Source organism: Patagioenas fasciata, chromosome 11 (genome assembly GCF_037038585.1).
Source record: "Patagioenas fasciata isolate bPatFas1 chromosome 11, bPatFas1.hap1, whole genome shotgun sequence".
NCBI classification, from domain to species: domain Eukaryota; kingdom Metazoa; phylum Chordata; class Aves; order Columbiformes; family Columbidae; genus Patagioenas; species Patagioenas fasciata.
The window spans coordinates 20,605,042-20,625,822 of record NC_092530.1 but is presented as its reverse complement, the minus strand read 5'-3'; the positions used below and the strand labels follow the sequence as shown (position 1 = coordinate 20,625,822).

The window sequence follows — 20,781 nt, the reverse complement described above, 5'->3', positions numbered from 1 at the left end:
TTTTATGGGCATATTGCAGCGTTGCGCGGGCCATGGCATGCCATCTCCTGCTCCTGAGGCTTACTTGCCTTTTTTTTTTTTTTTGTAAATGCCAGAGCCCTCCAGACTGAGGTTCCAGTTCTGTGAAATACTTAAGCCTGATTTTAAGCACAGTAGAATTCCTGTGGGCAGCAAAGAGCTCCTTGCGCTGAAGTGAGCTGTTGCATCAGGTTTTGAGAGAGGAAAACGGTCCTCAGCCATTCTCTGAAGCACGAGAACTGCCTGTGGTCATCTACCCTGCCACCTTTGGCTTTCCAGCTTGGGAGAGTTTCTTTGCACATGCTCAGCACACGCACCTGGGGCTTGCAACCCTGCCAAGTCTGCTTGGATGTGCGAGCACAAGCTCTGTGCCTGTGACCCAGCACAAATGCAATGCGGTGCTCTGCAAGCCCCAGGGGTTTCCTCTGCGCTGCAAGGAGGGCGATGGCGTGCCGAAGCCCAGCGAACAAGCTGCGGCAGCTCTTGCGTTTACTCTTGCGTGGCTGTGAGTCAGGAGTTGGCCAAGGGAGCACGGAGTGTTCTGTGTTGTACATTAAGCTCTGGCACCTCAGCGGGCGCTGTGCTACAAGCCGTGTCACTGCCAGATCTGCATGGGGAAGGATGTTCAATCTTTACATCTTCCAGCCCTGATCTGTAGCAGTAGCTAACACTGGGATTCGAATAGATGCCCCAAACCTGCAAGTCCCTGTCCCTGGAGAAGAGTTTGGGCAAAGAGGATCCTTGTGAACATGGAGCCACACTTGGCCGTGGTGTCCTGCCTTACTGTTGTGTCAGTGATGCTACCAAGCTACTTCGCTTGCATTAGCCCAGCGAAGCCAACCGAGGGAAAGGCAGTGGAAGATGCCTTTGAGGAGAATGACTCTGAACAAGCATGTGGGGTTGGTGGATTTCTTCAGCAGCGTAGCATCGGTTTGATGTAATCCCTCTGCTGACAATAGCTTTCTGCCACTCAGTTCACCCATCTGAAGGAGGGTGCAGTAACATGCATTTATGTAATTGAGCTGTTTGGAAGCTTTAAAACAAATGTAAACAAGATGTGCCAGGCTTTCCGGAGAGCCCATCAGCTGACATCTCCCACAGAGCATTTAAATAAGTGGTTAGATTACCGAGTGAGGAGCTGAGCTCTCTGAAAATCTGCCCCTATAAATATTGTTATGCTGGTATTAAAACAAATGCTTTGAGGCACTTGGGTGAGTGTTGCCCCATACAGGCACAGTTTTACCTATGGCTTATTAATTTATCTTTTTAATTGCTGTTCATAAAACAGCAGAGAACCAGGCACTCACCCCCTTCTTTGCCCCATGTAGCCTCTTGTGCCATGTCTCATGATGACCTTTTGATTAGAGGAAAGGCCAAGGATTTGGAAAGCCAGCTTTCAAAGGCTTGTCATGATGCAGGCTGCTTTAAAGTGTTGTAATGTCACTCTCCCTGCCTAATTGCACTTTTTCACCTCACAGGAGCAATACAAAGAAAATGTCTTTGAAGACTGAGTAGAGCTGAGCTACTGTAGTAACAAGGCTCTGGGTGTTTTAAACGGATGTCCTAACTGAGTGAGCATTTCAAATCCTGGCTCCTTCTAAATGGATAGTTATCATGGTTAGTTCTTCCACAGGTTTACCTGTCTGTTATGAAAGTCCTCTCTCCTGTAACAGCAGTGAAAATATTCAGCTTAACTATAGCTAATGTGTTAGGATAATAAAAATCCTTCTGCTGTCCACACAGTAGAAAGTACACGGCACAAAAGTAACGCTGGCTTCTGCTCTTGGCAGCCTTGGCGCTTTACTTCTGACTCTCTGAACATCTGGTTAATGTTTGGCCTTGGTTTTGGGTTTCAGTGACGTAGTTACTTACTGTCCCCACTGTCAGAGGAGGTGGAGGCTGTTGATACTGGAGTGATGGATTTTTAACCTCTAACTCTGCTTTTTTACCTGCTCTGTGTGAAGCCAGCACCTGGGCATGGCTCTGTGCTGTTCTCTGCAATTGAGCTCCAAACTGGAGGTGCCTTCCTTCAACATCTAGCTTAAAGCTGTGAGGAAGGTGCATATTGCTGAGAGGGGACAACTGGCTTGCTGAGGCATGAGCATACTCACACGAAGCAATTCCCTAAGTTTATAGTGAAATGTTACAGCAGATGGCCTGCTTACAGTGTGGGATATTATTAGAACCGTGATCGGTGCTAATAAGGTCATTGGTGGTGGGGGAGGAGGTTGGCGTCTGACCTTGTTTGAAAGGTGACAGGCTGTGCTCTGGGGGATAAGTTTTCTCTCACTGTACTGGAATGTCAGTGTTTAAAACTAATGTGGCTGCCCAGTAGAAAGACCCACTGCCCAGCCCAGTGCGCCTGCTGCGGGGATGCTGGAGACTCTGCTGGCCCCACCTATCACTGAGGTGGGTGTGCAGAGCACTATTAAAAAGTGCAGAGAAAATTTGCTTTAACGGTCCTGTGAATGGGAAGCAGCAGCAGTTTAACCAGTCCTGCAGACTGAGCATGGTATCACAAGGTGTTGCCCGGTCAGATGACTGAGCGATGTGCACTGAGTTTTGTCATGCCCCTCAGCATACTCTGCGTTAACAGAGCACTTGCTTTTAGCTGATCTCTCCTATGCAGGTCTGAAAAAAAAGCCCTAAAACAGTCGCTGCAGACAGGAGTGTTGGCATCAGCTGAGTTGCATTAGTGATGCCCACATCTCTGCCCAGCAGTACCTGCACCAGGTTCTGATGAGATTTAAGCTGTTAGCCCGAACTGTGCTGCTTTAACTCTGTTTGTCTCTTGGTTTTTGCTTTGAGTGAGTAGCTCTGGGTTGCTGTGAGCAGCTCTGAGTGCTTGTTGAGAGAAAAGAGCTCTCAAATAGGGGGGCAGTTGGAAAAGCATGGAGTATCCAGCTGGGGTGGAGGAGGTGGCCAGGGGTAGCACAGAGACAGTGTAGCTGCAGCCAGCCTGCCTGAAAGCTCAGCCGTCATTAGACAGTGCTTCCCTAAGTCCTTATTATCCACAGGGGCACGGCTGGTGCTGGGAACAGTCACACGGAGATTAGGTCTTTAAAGCCACAACTGAGCAAAGTTTGAAAACAAAACCTCAGCGGGTAATCCCAACCGCGCTGCTCGATCCCGCTGACCAGTGTTTCTTCCTCTTGCTGTCAGCTCCTGAAGGATCAGAGCGTGAGTAAAACTTGCTGTCTTGCCACTCAGTGATGCCTGGGCCTGTGTAGTCATTTCATGTGGTGTCCCTTCCACATGGTGCTGCAGACACCAGGCACTGGATGAGTTTGGCAGGAGGACGCAAGAGCCTCGCAGGGTTGGGTATTTCAGCCCATTCTGTAGCTGGGGCAGTGGGGAGTTGAAAGCCAGATAGAGAGGGCTTGGATGGTCATCCAGGTGTGGCAGAGGTGATGATGTTTGAGGTCAGTGGTAGGAAGGAAAGTGCTTTACTCCCTGTGAAGGAATCTTGTTTCATAGAACAGCAGATTTCCAAGACAGAGTTGTCTTTGGAGGGGATGTCGCTCCTTCCCAAACGCTATAGGGGAAGGTGTTAAAGACACTCCTGCTGCTTTCTGCAGGAGCCCGCCCTAATCTTACTCCCATGGCGCAAAACTTACGGCCTTATTCTAGTGTCCCATTTCTTGTTTCTGCTCAGTTTCCTCCTCGCCTCTGGGTTTATTTGTCCCTGAGTCCTCCCGCAGCTCTGCAGTGCATTCTGTTGCTGTTGTTAGGTGCAGTGTCTGCAAGGACCGAACAAGACAGCCCGGGAAGTCTCTTGCCCTCTGCCTCTCCTGTTGCTTCAGCAATCATATTTATATCTTGGTGCATCTGGTGCACTTGCAGATGAAGTAGTAATCATTATGGTTATCTCCTCGCAGACTTTGGCTCCCTGCTGTGTCAGTTGTGTTGCCTGTAAAGCCTCCATGGTGTGCTGCAGGGTGGGAACTGGAGCAAGGCAAGCAGGCTGAGTGACTCAGAGGCACTCAGAGCAGGAGAGCCATCAGGGTGGATAAAAGCAGGACAGAGATGCCTGAAAGCTTCACCAAGCTGCGAGAGATGGACCATGAGGGAAGGAGGTGGGGTTGACTCCAAGGAGGAGCAGAGCAGCTCCCCGGAACACTCTCCTGCAGGACAGGTGAGCTTGGGGATGCAGCAACGACCTCTACCACCCATCACTGTCGGCTTTATCAGCATCTGCTGGTGGATTATCCTGCAGCACCAGCACAGCCTCCTTCCCAACTCTGCATCATGCTTCTGTCATCAGAGCCCACTCAAACTGCTCCTGTGCCACAGCTGGGAGAGTTTAGGGGAGGAAAAAGTCCCTTAGGGGCTGAGAGGCAAATGGGTTGGGTGGCTTTTAGCTAGTGATGCAGAGGTGGGAAGGGCAGGCTGGCTGCTGCCGGGAGGCAGGAGCCCAGAAAGCATCAAGGGCATTGCAGCCGCAGCAGTCCAGCACTGAGCCGCTGGCGTCGTGTGGTCTCGGTGTTGATGTGGCTTCCTGTAGCCACCTGGGGTTTTTACACCAAGTCCTGGTGTATTTACACTAAAAACTCTTCAGGCTGGGACTGTCTCATTCTGTGTTTGGGTAGTAATAGGAGCAGGACCCTGAGCTGTAGCATTGATGAGTATTTGTATTCCCACAGCCAAAAATCCCCTGCTGTGGCCTTGGGAGATTGAATTAAGAGGGTTTTCATTGTTTTGTTTTGTGTTTCTCTGCATGGGTTTTTCGAAGAGTCCATAGTAATGTAAAATCTTTAGAAGTATTTACTCAGAATGGAGTTCACATTAGCTAGGACAGAAGCACCACTGATTGTTTTGATTGTGCTAATTCTCAGAGCATGATTTTAAGCTTTCAAAGCTTAGCCCAGCCAGATGAAAATGCTAGTGCTTTTCTTAATATTCCTTTGTTCTCTGTATCAGAAGTACTTGCACAAAAGTTTGTGCAGGCATTTCCACTGGGGCCCTATCAGAAATCCATCTATCTCGGTTTAAGCAAGTGAGAGCATTTTTTCCAGACGGGTGTTCGCTGACGTCTGCACCCGTCGTGCTGCATTCCAGACTCGCTAATGACACTGGAGCTTCTTTGCAGCTACTCCTCTCACGTGGCCCAAGAGGCTGCAGATGTCCTCAGGAAAGGTCACTCTTCCTTGCAGGAAAAAAAACCCTCAACACGGTTCAGTATGGGCCCATCACACCTAGAAGTAAATGAACATTTGCATGGCAGCTGGCTCATCCAGCTGTGCATGATCAGGGTAGTGAAAGGTCTTTCTTGTTGCCCTTTTAGGATTGTGCTGTGTTTGAAGGTATCTCTTGTCAGTGGCAGAAGCAGAATACATGAGGTCAGGTGCCTGCCTGAGGAAGTCATGTTGTTGAGATTGCTTTCTAATAGAAAACAGCCTTTAAAAGCTAATCCTTGCATTCCTTGTCATCTACAAACGGTTGAGCATCATGCGGCCTGTACTGCACCAGTGACCAGGACAAGGATAAGCAGCTCAGAGCAGAAGTTGAGGGCAGGAGTTTGGAGAGCAGAGCAGTGACATGGAAAGGGCAGAAAAACCCCACAGTAATTTGATCGGTTTGCCTTTTGTGACTGAAGCCCGAATAAGCAAACGTGTCTGCATGGGCATGCTTTAGTTGCTTCTTTCTGCCACAGCTTTTCTCTTGTACTCTCAAACATAAGTAAGTGAATCTGGCAGTTATTAAAAACACAAGCTCCAAAAACCCAAGCAAATGAAACAAAAGCCCTGATCAGTTCCATTCCTGTTGGTCTGCTGGGACAGACAGACAAATGGACATAAATGCGTGGACACACGCGATACATTCCTTTCTGAGCTGTTCTGGCACTTACACCAGTGCCACTCAGAGGAGAATTTAGGTCAGGATTTCTGGCAGAGTGAAAGTTGCATCCTTCAGGAGAAAGTGGATACATCCACCCAGTAAAGCCGTACAACCTTTTTAGTGTCCTGTACTACAGCTCTTGTTACAGGTGAGGGAACAGATCTAATCAGTGGCTACATGGAATTAACCTTTCGTTGTCTGAAATCGTGGTTTCTACAAAATGCGTTCTATGTTAATTCCTGGCATGGTGTGGAGAAAACAGAACTCTCTCTCTCTGGATTTTTGGAGTCTTTGGGCTCTGTATCACATAGTGACTCTGAATTCTGGGTCCATAGGTCAGTGTGGAGTACAGGGTGAACAGAAAATCTTGAGCAGGCTGCCTTGCAGCCTCCATGTTGACTTAAGTCCTAAGAAAGGGTTTACTACTTGACCATGCATGGTTAGAAACAAGATCACCCTTTGGCTGAGCGAGGTAGGGAATGTGAATCTGCAGACCCTGATGAGACTCTAACAGACTGGGGAAATGGGTCTGCAAGGAGTGTTACTAGGGCAGGTAGAAGGTTTGCTCTATCTGAGGCTGTTTTAATAAATCCATAATAAATTAACAGATTTTCAGATACTGGCACAGAATTCGGCATCCTGTCCCTTAAGGCTGGCTGCCTGTGTGGTACCTGTGACTGGCACAGGTGAACTGCAGTTAAATGGGTCCCACTGCTTGCAGTTTAGCCCAGAACTGTGTTACTGCAAAATTCTCCTTTTGCCCACAGAGATGGCAGTGCGTTATCTTTGATATTGCAAGCCCACCGTGTTTACCTCCACAGAAAAAGGCCTGTCCTGTTGCCACCGCGACTTACTGCACTGTTCCACGGGCTCAAGTCCTAACAGACATTTACACTGCCTTAAACCTCCTGTTCACTTGAGATGGTAGCAAAGACTGGTCACAGATCTGCTTTCTAGTGCCAGGCACTTCTTAAAGAGCACTTCTGAAGGTGTTTTCTTAAAAGAAAAATCCCCTCTGTGACTTAAATGTGCATATGTTACTGGCTGTAATAAACAGCACGCCAAAATAGATCAGTCTGCAGAAGCTAACCGAGGTGGAATATTTGCCTAGGGCAAGGCAGGCTTGCTTTTTTTTTTCTTCTTCTTCCTTTCTTTTTCTTCCTTTCTCTTCAAGCCTTGCTGCCTCCTAGATGAAGGAGGTCTGTGATTCAATGTTGCTTGGCCTGGATGCCCTTTTTGGAAGCAAGGACCTGTGTGAGATATGTGGTCATGGTCTGCGGTGCTTAACAGGCTGCAAGAACTGTCTTGATGGTGATTTTTGTATCTGCACCTTTAATTCTCTGACCAGCAGCAAGTTCATTACACCATGGATGTGAAATCTGAGGCCTGGCATAGACAGGAAAGATTTGGGATCCTTGCTTGGAGATGAGCTGAGAGCATGTAGAGTTGGTGGCATGTGGTCAGCCCTTTTCCTGGTGGTCTGGTGGCTTCTTCTCTAAGCTGGAGCAAAGGGGAGGTTGGGTGCTGTGCACAAACCTGGGCAGCATGTCTGGCTGAAACAGGAGGATGAGGCCACAGCTCTGGTGGACCTCCCTGTAGCCAGAGAGACACTGCTGTAACTGGAGTGGTGGGCTTGGATGTACAGCAGGGAAGAGATGAGTGGGAGGCAATAAAGGGAGCCAAGCAATGGGACAGAGAGGAATGAGAGTAGGAGAGGAGCTGGGGACACGGGTGGGCAACCATCAGGGTGAGGGGCCAGGGGAGCTGGCCTCTGCTGCTGGACACGTCTCAGCCAAGAGCAGGAAGGTGTCCTCTGCCATGGACCATCAGACCTTTGGGCTCTGATGGACATCTGGGAGCAAATCTTGGCCTTCAGTGGCAACCAAGGGCATCATCTTCTGCTGGATCTGCCTACTTGCCTGTAGTCACCTCCTTCAGTGACTTAAGCTAACACACAGAGGGACTGTCATGTCCTCTTGTGACATCTCTTGGTGTTTCCAACCGAAGGGCAGAAAGCTGGGGTGGCAGTGCTATTGTGTGCCCCAGCAGAAGTCATCATCATGCTTAGCAGAGCCCAGCCAGCATCTTTCCCAGCTCAGGGTGCTGCTGCATTACCCCCCGGCAGCCCCCAAGTAGCTGACGCTGAAGCACATCCTGCAGAGTTATTTTTTCTGGGCCGAAGATTCTCCCTGGGAATTGTCAGTCCAGATGGAATTAATTTTTTTTCGAAGTTTTTCATTATTGTTTGAAAAACAGGAATCTGTTTATGCCCATTAAGCTGTTGCTTTCTGAGCAAAGCAACAACACAAACAAAAATTGGGCTAATCCTCAGTTGGTAAATTGCTATATTCTGCCAAGTTCTAAAAAAAAACCCAAAAAACAAACAATAAACCAAACACACCCCTCACAAAAAAAAAAAAAATTGAAGAAACACAAAAACCAACATATACAGAAAACTACCCAGCCACCTGAAAAAATGCAGTTTCATTGTGCTCTCTGAAACACAGTGAGAATGAGGTTTTCTGAGCATGGTTTTGCCCTCTGAAGGACAGGAGAGAGGGTTGGGGTCAGACACTTAGTTATCAATCTCTGCACTTCACTGTTTGTCTTCTCCCTTGTGTAAACTCAAGGAGCGAGGCCGCTGGAGGTGGTCACGCGTCCCATATTTGTATTCATGAACACAGTGCTTTAACATTTATTCTCCTGGGCTTTAATGTACTTTGCTTGGTTCTGTCTACGTGTGGTTTGCCTGCTGCAATTGTAATATTCAACAGACACCGTAGGTAGAGGAAGGTCAGAAGCATCAGCTTTCCATATGACCTTGACAGATTCAATCAGCCGGTGAAAGTTGTAGAATTGGATTATGGGATTTGCAAAGAAAAAGTGGTTTAAGGGACAAAAGAAACTACACTTGGCATTTTCAAAATGGTGTAATAGCAATAGGGAGGGACAGAACTGAGGGAGATAGAAGACATATTAGAAGCTTTATTTTGTTTTTCTGTCAGGTTTTGTGTTGGGTTTTTCTTTGTTGGTTTGTTTTTAATACAGTACTTGTGCAATATTGTTCCAGAGACTGGTATGTTTTTTTGTAATTTATTACAGAAGAAAAAATCAATGACATGCCAGTGTTTATATCTTCCAGGTAGAATTGATTTCTTCACTTATAAAATAGTCCCACACTGAAACGCTCACCCACAGGAATATTAACGTTGCAGGATGTCACCTGCTTCGTCTCCTACTCTAAATACAAGCAGTGGTCCCAGGGCTAAATACAAGCGCTTCTAAAGATGCTCTCTTTACCGGGTGCTAAATGCCTTTCTTGGTAATTGTTATTGATCAGTTGCTAGAGCGGGTCTGTGGCCAGGGATGGCTGTAAAAGCTTATTTTGCTTGCAGAGAGCATGTATTTGATACTGTATTACAGAAACCTATTTTATTGTGCTTTTAATGTTCCTGAGCCTGGGAGAGCAGTGGAATAATACTTGGAGACATTAAAAATGATCAGTTCAGAGCTCTAAATTGACGATGCTTCTGTTTTGACCTCATTTCAGAGATGTGGTGGTAACAGGCTGATACGGTTCACAAAACATAGCCTAATCAAAATGTATTGGCAGATACAAAAGAACTCGATGAAGTCTTTATTTCTCTCTTTTGTGGAATGAGGTTGCTGTTCATTGCAAGTAGTAATCTCTCAGATAAACATGTTTTTTTGCTCTGTGGCTCTACAGCTTATAAAAAAATATACTTAGACAGTGCTGTACTCTTTTAATATGTATTTCTTAGACTTGGTAAACACCGTCCATTGCTTGGAGCAAGCAAAAATGTTCCACAAACAAAAAAAGTTAAAATCAATACACGTTTTTCATTGAGCATAACAGAGCATACCATTGGCCCAAATTAAGAGAACTTGGCAGGAGAACAGAGCTGGAAAGAGTTGTCAAGATGTAAAAATATAATGAAGGAGCTACAGGGCTTTTCCCCAACAAAATAACTGCTTCGAGATTGTAAGAACCTTCAAGTTAACAAACAGCTTGGAATGAAAATCCTGCGTGAAAGCAGGACAGCCATGACCTCTTTGTGCTGTCCTGGGGAAATTCAGCAGAACATTGCTGTATTCAGCAATGTGCAAAAGTAAAGCTTCACTCACAGCAGCTCTTGGCTTCCCTAATTGCCAGGTGAATGAGGACTTGGGTGTTTAGGCTTGTGCCTGTGGCTGCTTAGAGCTTACTGGAATACAGTAGTTTCATGTACCCCCCTGTTTCTAATTAAAATTTTTAAAAAATGGTGGGGTGATGGTACTTGTTTAAATGCTTGAGCTCCATGCTAACGAGCCATCCTTTCTGTATGGAGCTGGATTTGCCTGCTGAGTTCAGGGGTTTGAAGTTCTTGGCAGTAGCTGTGAGTACCTGTCACTGGTTAAGGTGATACCAAAAAGGGAAACAAGGATGTAGAAATGCTGCTGTCTCTACTTTTGTTTTTTTCTCCTGCTCTGGTTCGAGCTGTGTGACAAAACCAAGCTTGACAAACATTTTGAGGCTGCAGACTTTGTAAAAGAGTCCTAGATAAACATGTTTGAATCCCAGCAGAGAGAATCTGATCTTGAGAAACCCCCTGTCCAAGTGCTTTGCAGTTTTATACACACTATTTGAAAGGATTGGCGTCTGCAGTAGGATTTGTCCATGCTGTGCACCTCTTTGCTCCCAGCATTTTTGCATCTCATGACTGTCTCTTACCTTTGTGCAAATGAAGTAATGTTATGTGCACAGTATATTACTTTTCTTTTTTTACCTTGGTGAAATGGTTCAGCTGCTAAACTGTTTCTGCTACACGATGGGAAGCACATCCCCTGCTTAGGCAAAGTGCTGCTGTTCCTCACGTAACGCCCATTGATGGACACCTGTCCTGTTGTAGGGTAGGTAGATGCCCAAAGCCCCATCAGCTTGGATGTGTGTCACAGTGGGTGCGCCTGGTGGCAAGGGACAGTTTGCTTTCCAGTGCTGTGGTGGAGGAGCTGCCCTGCTGTGTGTCTGTGGTAGAGGTTGGCTTTCACAGGCAAAGGCTGGGATAACAGGGAGACGGAGGTGTTAGAGGTCCCTAGCAGTGTTTGTTCAGCCGTGCCCGCAGCTGGCTGTTGGCAGCTTGTGTCTGGACTCAAATACATTTGCAAAAAAATGATGATGTTTTTCTTCTTCCTGTCCTTCATTCCATCTCCCTGCAAAGCAAAAATATCCTAGCTGGGCAGTCACAGGGGTGAGATGGGGATGCTGAAGAGAGGTACCAATGTGCCAGGGATTTTTGTCTCTGCTTCCCATTCCTTTTGCGTTTGTCTAACTTGCTGGATGTGAAGACCCTACCTGGACTGAGGTAGCTGCGTTAGTACAACCTGGTGTTTTTAAGGCTGCAGAGGAATAGAATTCTTTTAAAGCTTAAACCCCTACAGTTATTTTCTTACATCCTTGTTAGCCTCCCAGGGCTCTGCCCCGCAGCAGTAAGGAGAACTGGACAGACTGGGACTGTGCAAAATGCACCAGACTCGCTTCAGTGGGGCAAACAGCACGTTTGCTCGGTTTGCTCTAAGGGCTTTAGAGCTGCCTTGCACTTGCACATGCCACTGAGCTTTGCTTTGAGCTTTCAGTTCAAAAGAACCCAAAACCCTTGTCGTGGCTGCTGAATGTCACCTGCTTTCATTTGAAATCATGCAAAACATCAGGGTTCACTCATTTCAGTCAAAATCAAGTCTAGACTTGCTCGGAAAGGGCTTGACCTGACATTCATTGAAGCCATGAAATTTCAGTCGCTGTTTCAGCGGCAAGCTGGAGCTGCCTTGAGAGTGCTGGGAGCGTCAGGAGCCCTGGGAGCTTGCGATAGATATTCAGGTTTTTCCACTGAAGCTGTGTGGAAAGGCAGGTCTGACTCTTGTCCTCTGTTCCCTGACAAAAGACATGTCCCTCTTCACCTGAGCAGCCCTGGTCGGAGGTGACACGCTGCTGCCACAGCTTAGAGCATCGTTCAGAACAGCATAAAATCTGAGGAGGTTTCTCTAGTGACTGCAGGGACGCTGAGTTAGGCCAAATGAACAGGTGGGGTATTTTTAGCTGTTTTCTCATCTGTCTGCGCAGGCTCAGGGAGGTGACTCTTTGGACCCTGGAGTTGTGATGTTCAAAGAAGGCAGGCAAAGCTCATCCTGGAGATGTAGCAAAACTGTGATTGCACTTTTTATGGCTTGCTTGAATCCTGTTTCCAGCAAATTATGTATTCATGAACCATGCTCGTTCCTGGCTAGAACATGCATTTCACAGGGTCTGTATCATCTGTACCTGGAAGCTACCAGATTAACCTTAACTCTAGCATTTATCCAGACACTTTGAAACTTCTGTATGATAGGAAGCATACATTGCTTCCCTTCCCTTCAAGGCTCATTGCCATCTGGTAATGCTAACTAGAAGACACATTTTGCTTTTTTCTTTCCAGCTACAGTCTCTTCACAGTAGGATCCATACCATAACAGCAGTCTTTGGGCTCTCTGTAAATGAGTGTTACACTTGCGTTTGAAAAACATCGGCAGCTAGCTGTGCTGTACTTTGTTTTTTATTGCTGTTACAAGTAACTTCAGACCACCAGCTCCTTTGTACCGAACATTGTGTGCAAATGTGTGCTTGATGGCAATAGGAGCGCTGGCACAGGAGAGGTGCAGGGCACTAATTCTCCAGCATCCCTACAGATGTCCAGAGAGGAGCAGACAAAGCAGTAGAACTGGAAAGCCTTTGAGAGGGATTATTTCAGAGAGATGTGGATGATGGAGCATAGATTTGGGAGTCTTTTACATGGCATGCATCTGTTTCCAAGCAAGCCAGGGAACAAAGCATAGGAAAAACTTCTATGTGACAGCCTGCAACTGCTTAGAAAGCTGAGTTCAGTGTCGATCTGGAAGGATGTGCTTGGTGAGACTTCAGTTTTGTTTTGTTCTGGTGACTTGAATGATGGAATAGAGACTATGTTTGTTAAACTTGTAGAATTCTCTGAGCTGGGAGGAACTACGGAGAACCAGCTCTGGAGTTACAGATAATCTTGACAGGTCAGAAAAACAGTCTGTAGAAAAAGGGTGCAAGTTCTATAAAAGCAGTACGAAATATTGCATTTGAGGAAGTCAGCTGCATGATACAGGATGCAACATGGCAGGGTTGGCATTAGTTCTGGAAAAGGCTTGTTGAGAGTGAATGAAGAATGTTCCACTGTTAAAAGGCAAGAAAACACCACGCAGGGATGTATAAGAGGCAGTGTAGTCTGCAGGACATGTGCACAACACTACTAAGGGTTCAGTTGGAACATGGGGCCCTGTGCACGTACAAATGTTGACTGGGGAAGCAGCCTGATAAAAGGCTTGGAGAACATGCTCACCAAGTTGAAAGAGGATGGTTTGCATAGTCCAGAGCAGAGAGGTTTGAGGAAGGGGGATAGATGTGACTGCAGCCTGTAAGTATGTGCCCTTCCTCGAAGTGGAAGGGAATAATTCCTGTTCTGGCCCTCTGGGGTAAGTAAAATTTTAGGCTTTGGTTGCAGGAGGAGCAAAGCTGCAATTGAGAATCAGGAGGGGCTTTACAGCTGCAGGGGGAGTGCTGGGGAGCTCTGGGATATACACAAGAAATAGGTACAAAGAAAATAGGTGGAGTTGATGTGTCGTTTCTCTACATGCTTCTAGACCTGCTTTCTAGGATTCTTGTAGGTGGGCTAACAGCCCTCCATGAGAACACGTTCAAGGAGTGCTTGTGCACATTTACGTTTTAAAACCTCTCTGAAACTGAGCTGCTCCAACACTGCAAGGAGAAAAGCATTGCTATTAAGCAGAAGTTATCTGGTGTACTGTGCCAGGGTCAATGTTCAAGAGAGGTTGTAACATTGTACTTTTCACTGACTTGGTTGGCAGCATAACTTCTAACATTTCATTAGCATGTAGAAAGGAATTGCAGATAAGGTTTGTACAAAGCTAGGCTTTGAACTGTAGCGAGTGACAGCTTGGCTGCATGAACACTTATCCATGAGACATCACTCTTGCTAATGATCAGGCAACTTGTCTGCTCCAGCCTCCTTTGTTTTCCAGTTGAAAACATGCTATTTCTATGCCACTTGATGTTTTTTGCTGAGCAGAAGGTGTTTGCTCCAGCAGTGAGATGTGCAGTCATCTCCCTCCCTCCAGCACAGCTCTCTACCTGCACGGGAAGAGGAGTGTGGAGCAATGCATTGGAGATGGCAGGATGAGCCACGCGATGCATTGGAGACGATGGCAGGATGAGCCATGCAATGCAGCCAACGTGCCAGTTGCTCAGCCCTGGAGCAAATTGCTTAGGGACAAACCATGACAAGCATGAAGCATTTGTTAGAGCGGTGGATGGATGGTGTTCCCAAGACCTTGGTGGTTTGCTTTCTTGGGAGGGTAACTTTGAAGCTGCAAGAGTGGATGAAGAACTTGGAGCTTGGGTTTTATTTACCAGGTATCAAGTCTGTCTTCTAGTATCTCTCTTAGAGAACAGATAGCAGTAGGGCTAGACCTGGAGCAGCATGTGCTGCTTGATATGTATTCTCAGCTGTGCTGCAGGGATGAAGCCCAGAGCTCCCCCCTTTCTGCCTCCCCCTCTTGCATGACAATTCATGCTCTGTGGGCAGTTCTGCAGCCTGGTCTCTGCCTGCCCTCCGGATGCAGGGGCAGACCCCATGCTGCCTGAGGTTGTATTGCATGTGTGAAGCCATGCAAGGCCTTGGCAGGAGTGAGGATCCCTGGCCAGGAGAAGGCCTGTTTGTGTGTTGTGCAGAGTGGGATGGAAAGCAGAGAGTGTTTTGTGCCTCCACGCTGAAGCGGCAGGCGCTGAGTAAGCAGAGCCAGCACATCTCTGAATGTGCCTCCCCACTGAGTTCTTCTGGGGGGGTGGAAATCTGCTGCTTCATGCAGGGAAAAGTTATGCAGACAAGCTGTGTTTTGGTGCCTGTATTTGTGCAAAACATGGAAATCCTTTCTTGCCTGGTCTCTTTTCATTCTTTTTGCTGTCAGTCATTGCACATGTCATCAGTGTCTCTGGAAGAGACAGCACAGGCAAGGGCACAAGCCTACTGCAGCCTCCTGTGTGTGAAAAGCAGCATTAGCTTAAATATTTTCACATGAGAACTACTGGTGATTGATGTGACATACAGTGCAGTCATTAAAACCAGAAGCATGTCTCTGCTCTAGAACCTCTCACTGCTGTCCAGGATTAAAAGGAGCATAACAAACTGCATTACTGATGTAAATGTGAGCAAGCCTTGGGTTTATGCTGGAAGCCTTGCTGCTGCAGCCCAGTTCAGCTCCCTTCAGCAGCCAACAAGAAGAGAATTTGTGCAGCGTTCTTAAGGTGGGTTCATCCAGCCTGGTACAGTACCCAGCGTGCTCTTATTTGCATCCCTTCGAGCTAGGATGCAAATGACAAGGTGCAGCCCAGCAGACTCCAAACAGCCAGGTGTAATGCAGGTTTTTCTACTGGATTTAAGTGTGTTGCCATCAGTGCTGCATTTGAAATGGCCGGCTTTGTTGCACTGCAAGCTGCTGTCACGTTAGCTGGTGTCAGATGCCAGCCATTTACAGTATGTGCCATCACAGCATGACTTAGGTTGGCAAGACAGAGTCGATCACATGCCAGCAGCCTACTGTAAGGGTGGGGGGTGTGTGGGAAGAAAGGGAGAAAAGATACTCTTATAAAATCTTCTGATGATTTATTTTTAATATCTATTTTTCAAGCCTCGGGAAGAGCAGTCCATATGCTTTTCCCTCCTGGCTGTAGTTGGCAAAGAAGCTGGCAAATATGGTCCTTCAGACACCTTCCATTTTATGAGGAGCCAGAAAATACAGCTATATTTAGCATGTTACCAAGGCCAGCAGCAGAGTCTGTTGCTGGGTGGTGATTCCCTGGCTGCAGGCTTGTGTGCCACCAGGGACAGGGTGGGAATGTGCCTTCTGTGGAGTCAATACTCATGCTAAATTAACAGCAACAAACTCTTCCACTTACAACAGGATGGCTGCACTGGTCCCAGCAGGCTCAGCACACCGCTTGCTGACACGGGTCGGTCTCGGAGCATTGTGTCCCTTCCCGACACATGCAGCGACCCACTCCAGGTGCTAGGATGGTGCTTTTTGGAGCAATGCTCAGCTTGAAGAGCATCTCAGCAGGTCTCTGTGCCAGGCACTGTCCTGTGCCTTGTGCTGAGCACTTGATGGAGCCACAGCTAGTCACTGCAGCAAAACTGTGCTTTTTTAGCTTAAAGATGCTAATGTAAAAGTTAGGGACCTGACTCCTGTTGTATTTTATCATATTGTGTTCTTAGGCCATCCAGGTACAAAATGGAGTTGTCCTTATTTGTCCCCAGCCTGGTATCCACACAGCAGATTTGCTACCAGTTCCCTGTTGTTTTCCCTGCTGTGTTGTAGCTGGTACTGAGAAGTGAATAATGGCAGTCCCTTCGTCCTTCTGGCAGCTTTCGGAGAGCTGAAATGGATCTTGAAGAGTGTATGTGTTGCTGGGAAGTACTGAGAACTGTGGGTGTGTTGTGATGGAAATGTTAGAAGGAATCACCCATACCAGTGTTGGATTTCAGAGGATACTAGAGGTGCCCATCACTTTAGAGTGAGACATCTTTAAAGTTCTTTTATAGCTGGATATCTAAAGTGGGAACACTTTGTGTCATTATGAGTCACATCATCAGTTCCTAAAATTCATTGTCTGAGAGATGAAGAACCTACTGTGGTGTCAGAGAGGGCAACTTGACTCAGCTGTAGCTTCTGAAACTGGTGACATGCAGGGACTGATGATGCTCAAGATGAAAATGATAGCGAGGAGGAGCCAGAAGGAAGGTGTGGTTTTGAATCTGAGTGCGGCAGTGATTCATTTAGTCCTCCCAAAGCCCTCGAAGGCTGGGCTGACAGCCGTGCTGCCCTTCGCAGCCTTCGCTCTGCAGCAGCATCTGCTCTGCGCTCAGTTCTTTGTAAATACGTGTCCTCATCCAAACCAGTAGCGCTCTGTGTGGGCACTAGTTTCTGCTCGCAGCTCTGTCTGCAGGATCAAGGCTTCGTGCTGTATGGGTGTTTTTTGTTGTTGGTAATAAAAACGTTGTTTGTAGAACCCCCTGTTGGAATTAAACAAACTCTGTTTTGAGAGAAAAGCAGAACAAAGCTTCACACCAAACTGGGGTGGCTGGTATCAATGACACGCAAAGTTTCAGTTGGAATAGCAAAGTCCTTTTGAGTTGAAGAAGGCCCTGTATGTATTGTTTACAAAAAATTGTAGTTTTTTTCATCTTCTCCATTCCTGCAGTGTAGAAACATCTACACAGATTTATTCCAAATTTGGTTGAAATTAAGTGTTTTCTCAACCCGAAGCACTTGTGCCAAGTATGAACCAGGAGGAATTTCTAAGGCTGATAAGTTTCGAAGCCCTTGAAGGCTGGAGCTTAGAACAGAGCAGCTGCCTGGCCATTGACAACCTCCTGCTCTGTGGGGTCTTCTCCTGATCTGCAGCCACCTGGTGAGCCCCACAGAGGTTGTGGAGGTGGGATGCTGCAGATGTGCTCTGAGCCTGAATACCTGGACTCTTGTTGGGTCCCAGGTGATGAGAAGGGCTGTGGAGGAGCCTGATCCCATGGAGCTGGAAAGATGACCCAAACCTACCTAGTGCTGATGAGTCTCCTCCTCCTTCCAGATTAATGCAGTTACTTACCTTGTGGTAGTGCTGGGTTGACTGAGCACCAGCCAGCTGTGTGGTGCCATTTTATCCTCACTTGACACAGATGTAAGAAAGTGTCTGATGCTGAAGATTCAGGTCCTCAGGGCTTGTGAACAGTGAACTTGCTGCTGGGGATGTGGGGCTGTTGCATTGCTGAGAAGCCAAAACAATAGCATTAAAAAGCCTCTTTCTTTTTCATTTGTGTTGTTGAGAGCCACTGGGCTCTCCTAGGAGCAGGGCAGAGAATCTCACTCTGCAAAGGCAGGCTGCTGAAGTTTGGGAGTGGTTTTTTCCTGTCCCAATGGGTTTAACCCATTGCTTCTTGCATTTAATTATTTTCCTCTAAATAACAACAGGAAGCCAGGAGTTTTGTGTAACTCTGATACCCTTGAAGCAGATAGAAGAGAAGACTGTTTCTTACGATACTCTATCATGCAGCCCATTTCATAGCACAGATCAGCTTGCAGATCTGTCTGCTCTCCAGTGACCTGCCAAGGAGCCTGGCTGGGGCTTCAAAAGCAGCCCCTGCAGTGGGTCATGGTGTTGACTTTTTTGTGCAATGGTCCCCAGACTGTCCAGTGATTCCACCTATACATTTGTACAGACAGAGACATGTCCTAAAAATCTCCAGGGGAGCATCTGGGATGCAGGCAGGCCCCATCCCAGGGGGTTTCCCCCAGTCTGTGCCCTGGGTGCGGTGGTGAGTGATGGAGTTATGTTGGTGGACCTGGGTATGGAGTTATGGCTGTGCTGCCTATGGTCCTGCTGACAGGAGCAGGTATGTGGAGTCACCCCATGTGCCCCTTTTTTTGAAAGCAAACTGAGACTGAGAATGTGGTGTCCAGCCCTTGATGAGAGCACCAGAGCCAGGCTGGGTAATGGGTGGTCCTGCTCCTTTGCTGGCTGCAGGAGCAGTTATTAGTTATCTGTCATGCAACAGCTTGATAGTCCCCAGGCCTGGCCTTGTTTTATTAGGCTCTGAATAGCTACAAAAGTATTACTTCCTCAAAAAATACACCATAATTTACTTATAAAATGTATGCATGAAATGGTTTTCTTTGTATTCTGCATGCCTTGGTTTCTCAAGGAAGGAGTGTGCAGAGAAAGAGGGAGGAAGAAAAAACTATTTTGCAAGAATTATTTCATCTTAATGACAAAACTTGTTACTCGTTTTCTGCGTTCAGTGGACTATTAGTATTTATGTCCCCATGTCTACTTGCAAACACTATTAAAACAAGGCATAGTTTATGGATACCTTTTAAAGCGATGGTCTTGGTTGATTTGAGGTGATCCGTAACATTAGTGATCCTTTGCTTTTTAGGAGCCACTGACTTCCCTAGTGCTTATGTTTATTTGGGAGAAGTAGTCAGTGGTGCACCATACTGTGACTTTTAACAAATAAAAACAAGAAGAGGAAACTTTTTCATCTTCCCATGACTACCAGTTCTCAGCATCTCAGTACCTGCACGCTGCAGATCAGAGGTGCTGCTTTGCAGAGCTCCCTCTTCATGTTTTACCCAGCACAGCTGGGCAAGTGATGGAGACTGTTTTGTTTCTCCCTGTCTGGTTGTCAAGGCCGATTAAGTGGTGTGGTATGGGGAGGGAGGGGAAAAACAACCCACAAGAGAAAATGGGAAATCGTTGTTGTTGTTTCTGGAACCGTTGCTACTAGCTTCTGAAAATACTAGTATTTGCATTACATTATTTTATCATTTTTTACAACAATCATTTTAACATCAGGAAGCCTAACTTTTGGGTTTAGCTTGATAGTATTCGGTTAGTGTTACTGCGGGAGAAGTCATGTTGCTCTTCTCTTCATGTAAGTATTGCACTGCTATGGAAAAAATCACAAAAGAGGTACAGTAGCTACCAAACTGCCTCTGCCTAGACGGTTGTGTTGTTACAGTAACCCAAACAATCCTTAATTAAATTTCCCTGGCTGCCCTGAGTATTACATTCACTGAAATGCTGTTTCATTATGTTTTTTAGGGCCGGTGTACCCGAGAGAACTGCAAATATCTCCACCCTCCCCCACACTTAAAAACACAGCTTGAAATAAATGGACGCAACAACCTGATCCAGCAGAAGACAGCCGCAGCCATGTTTGCTCAGCAAATGCAGTTCATGCTACCAGGCGCGCAACTACAACCCATTGTAAGTCGCAGCAATAAATCGGGTTCACGCTGCTCCACGTTTCTTTCGTGTTTGCTTACAGAGGCACCAGCCCTGTGCTTTTGCTCAGGTGATCGTTTATGCTGCATGGAGTTGGGCAGCATCTTCGTAGGGGTGTCTGACGCTACCTTTGTATCTTCTTGCAAACTGCAGCTCCCCTTTCCTCTGATAACTAAGGAGCTGTGAGATTCGGGGTGTCAAATGTAAGGGTAGCACCAGCTAGACTTTTGACCAGGTAATTCATGCACATCCCAGAAGTCCCAAGTAGCTTGATTCAAATGGATCTTATTTTGAATAGCTGGTTTACGCTGGGGTGAGGATGCTGGAGTTCTATGCTGTGGCAAGAGGACAACTGGCTCCCCTTGGACTAGGTGCATTGCACTGGTGGGCTCAAATTGGGGAAGATGAATCTTATCCAGACTGTAAAACTTTTATACCTGGGAGTGAAGTCTGCTTTCATTACCATTGTCCTAGCAGAGAGTTGTGTTAATGTCACAGCCTTGTCACTTGTTTTTCACAGTAATGCTGTTTTATACTAACAGCAGGAAAGAAATGCTTCTTTTCGGGTAGGGAGGGGAGCCTGTGGGAAATAGGTGTTTGCAGATGAGGTGGTTCAGAGAAGCTTGTCCCTGCTGTAGCCTATCAGTTAAAACAGGTTTTCAGGCTGGAGAATCCTTTTACACCAGAGAGAGGATGGCTTGTGTCTGTTGGTTGGTTTATCTGTGAGTGGGTGACATTTGTCAACTGAGTTTGATTCTGTTGCTATGTGTATTTTAAGAAATGTCAGAGGTCTTGAAGCAGCTCTTCAGTGCTGACATAAACAAGCTGCACATTTTTAACTGAGAGCCTAATTAGGAATTCTCCATTTGAAGCTGGGGCTGTCTTTCTTGGGGCAACATGCGGTTGTTGAGTGAGGTTCTCTGGGCTGTGCCTGGCTGGATCCCCAGGACAGACTCTTCCAGCCTGAAGATGTACGAGTCTGTGAACCAGACTGCACTCGGCCTCCTGGTCTC

At 46.8% G+C, this 20,781-nt stretch overlaps 1 protein-coding gene across 14 annotated transcripts in view; it reads left to right on the top strand.

Annotated features, from left to right (window-relative positions):
* The window catches only part of MBNL3 (muscleblind like splicing regulator 3), a 92,456-nt gene that overhangs the window by 38,765 nt on the left and 32,910 nt on the right, over positions 1-20,781 (top strand). For all 14 annotated transcript variants that reach the window (XR_011740895.1, XR_011740894.1, XR_011740893.1 and 11 more), the window contains one exon: positions 19,586-19,750. Coding sequence is in view for 10 of the 14 variants with exons in the window: in XM_071813558.1 (XP_071669659.1) it covers positions 19,586-19,750 (165 nt within the window). In the remaining 4 variants the exon portion in view is untranslated. The remainder of the gene's footprint in view (positions 1-19,585; positions 19,751-20,781) is intronic.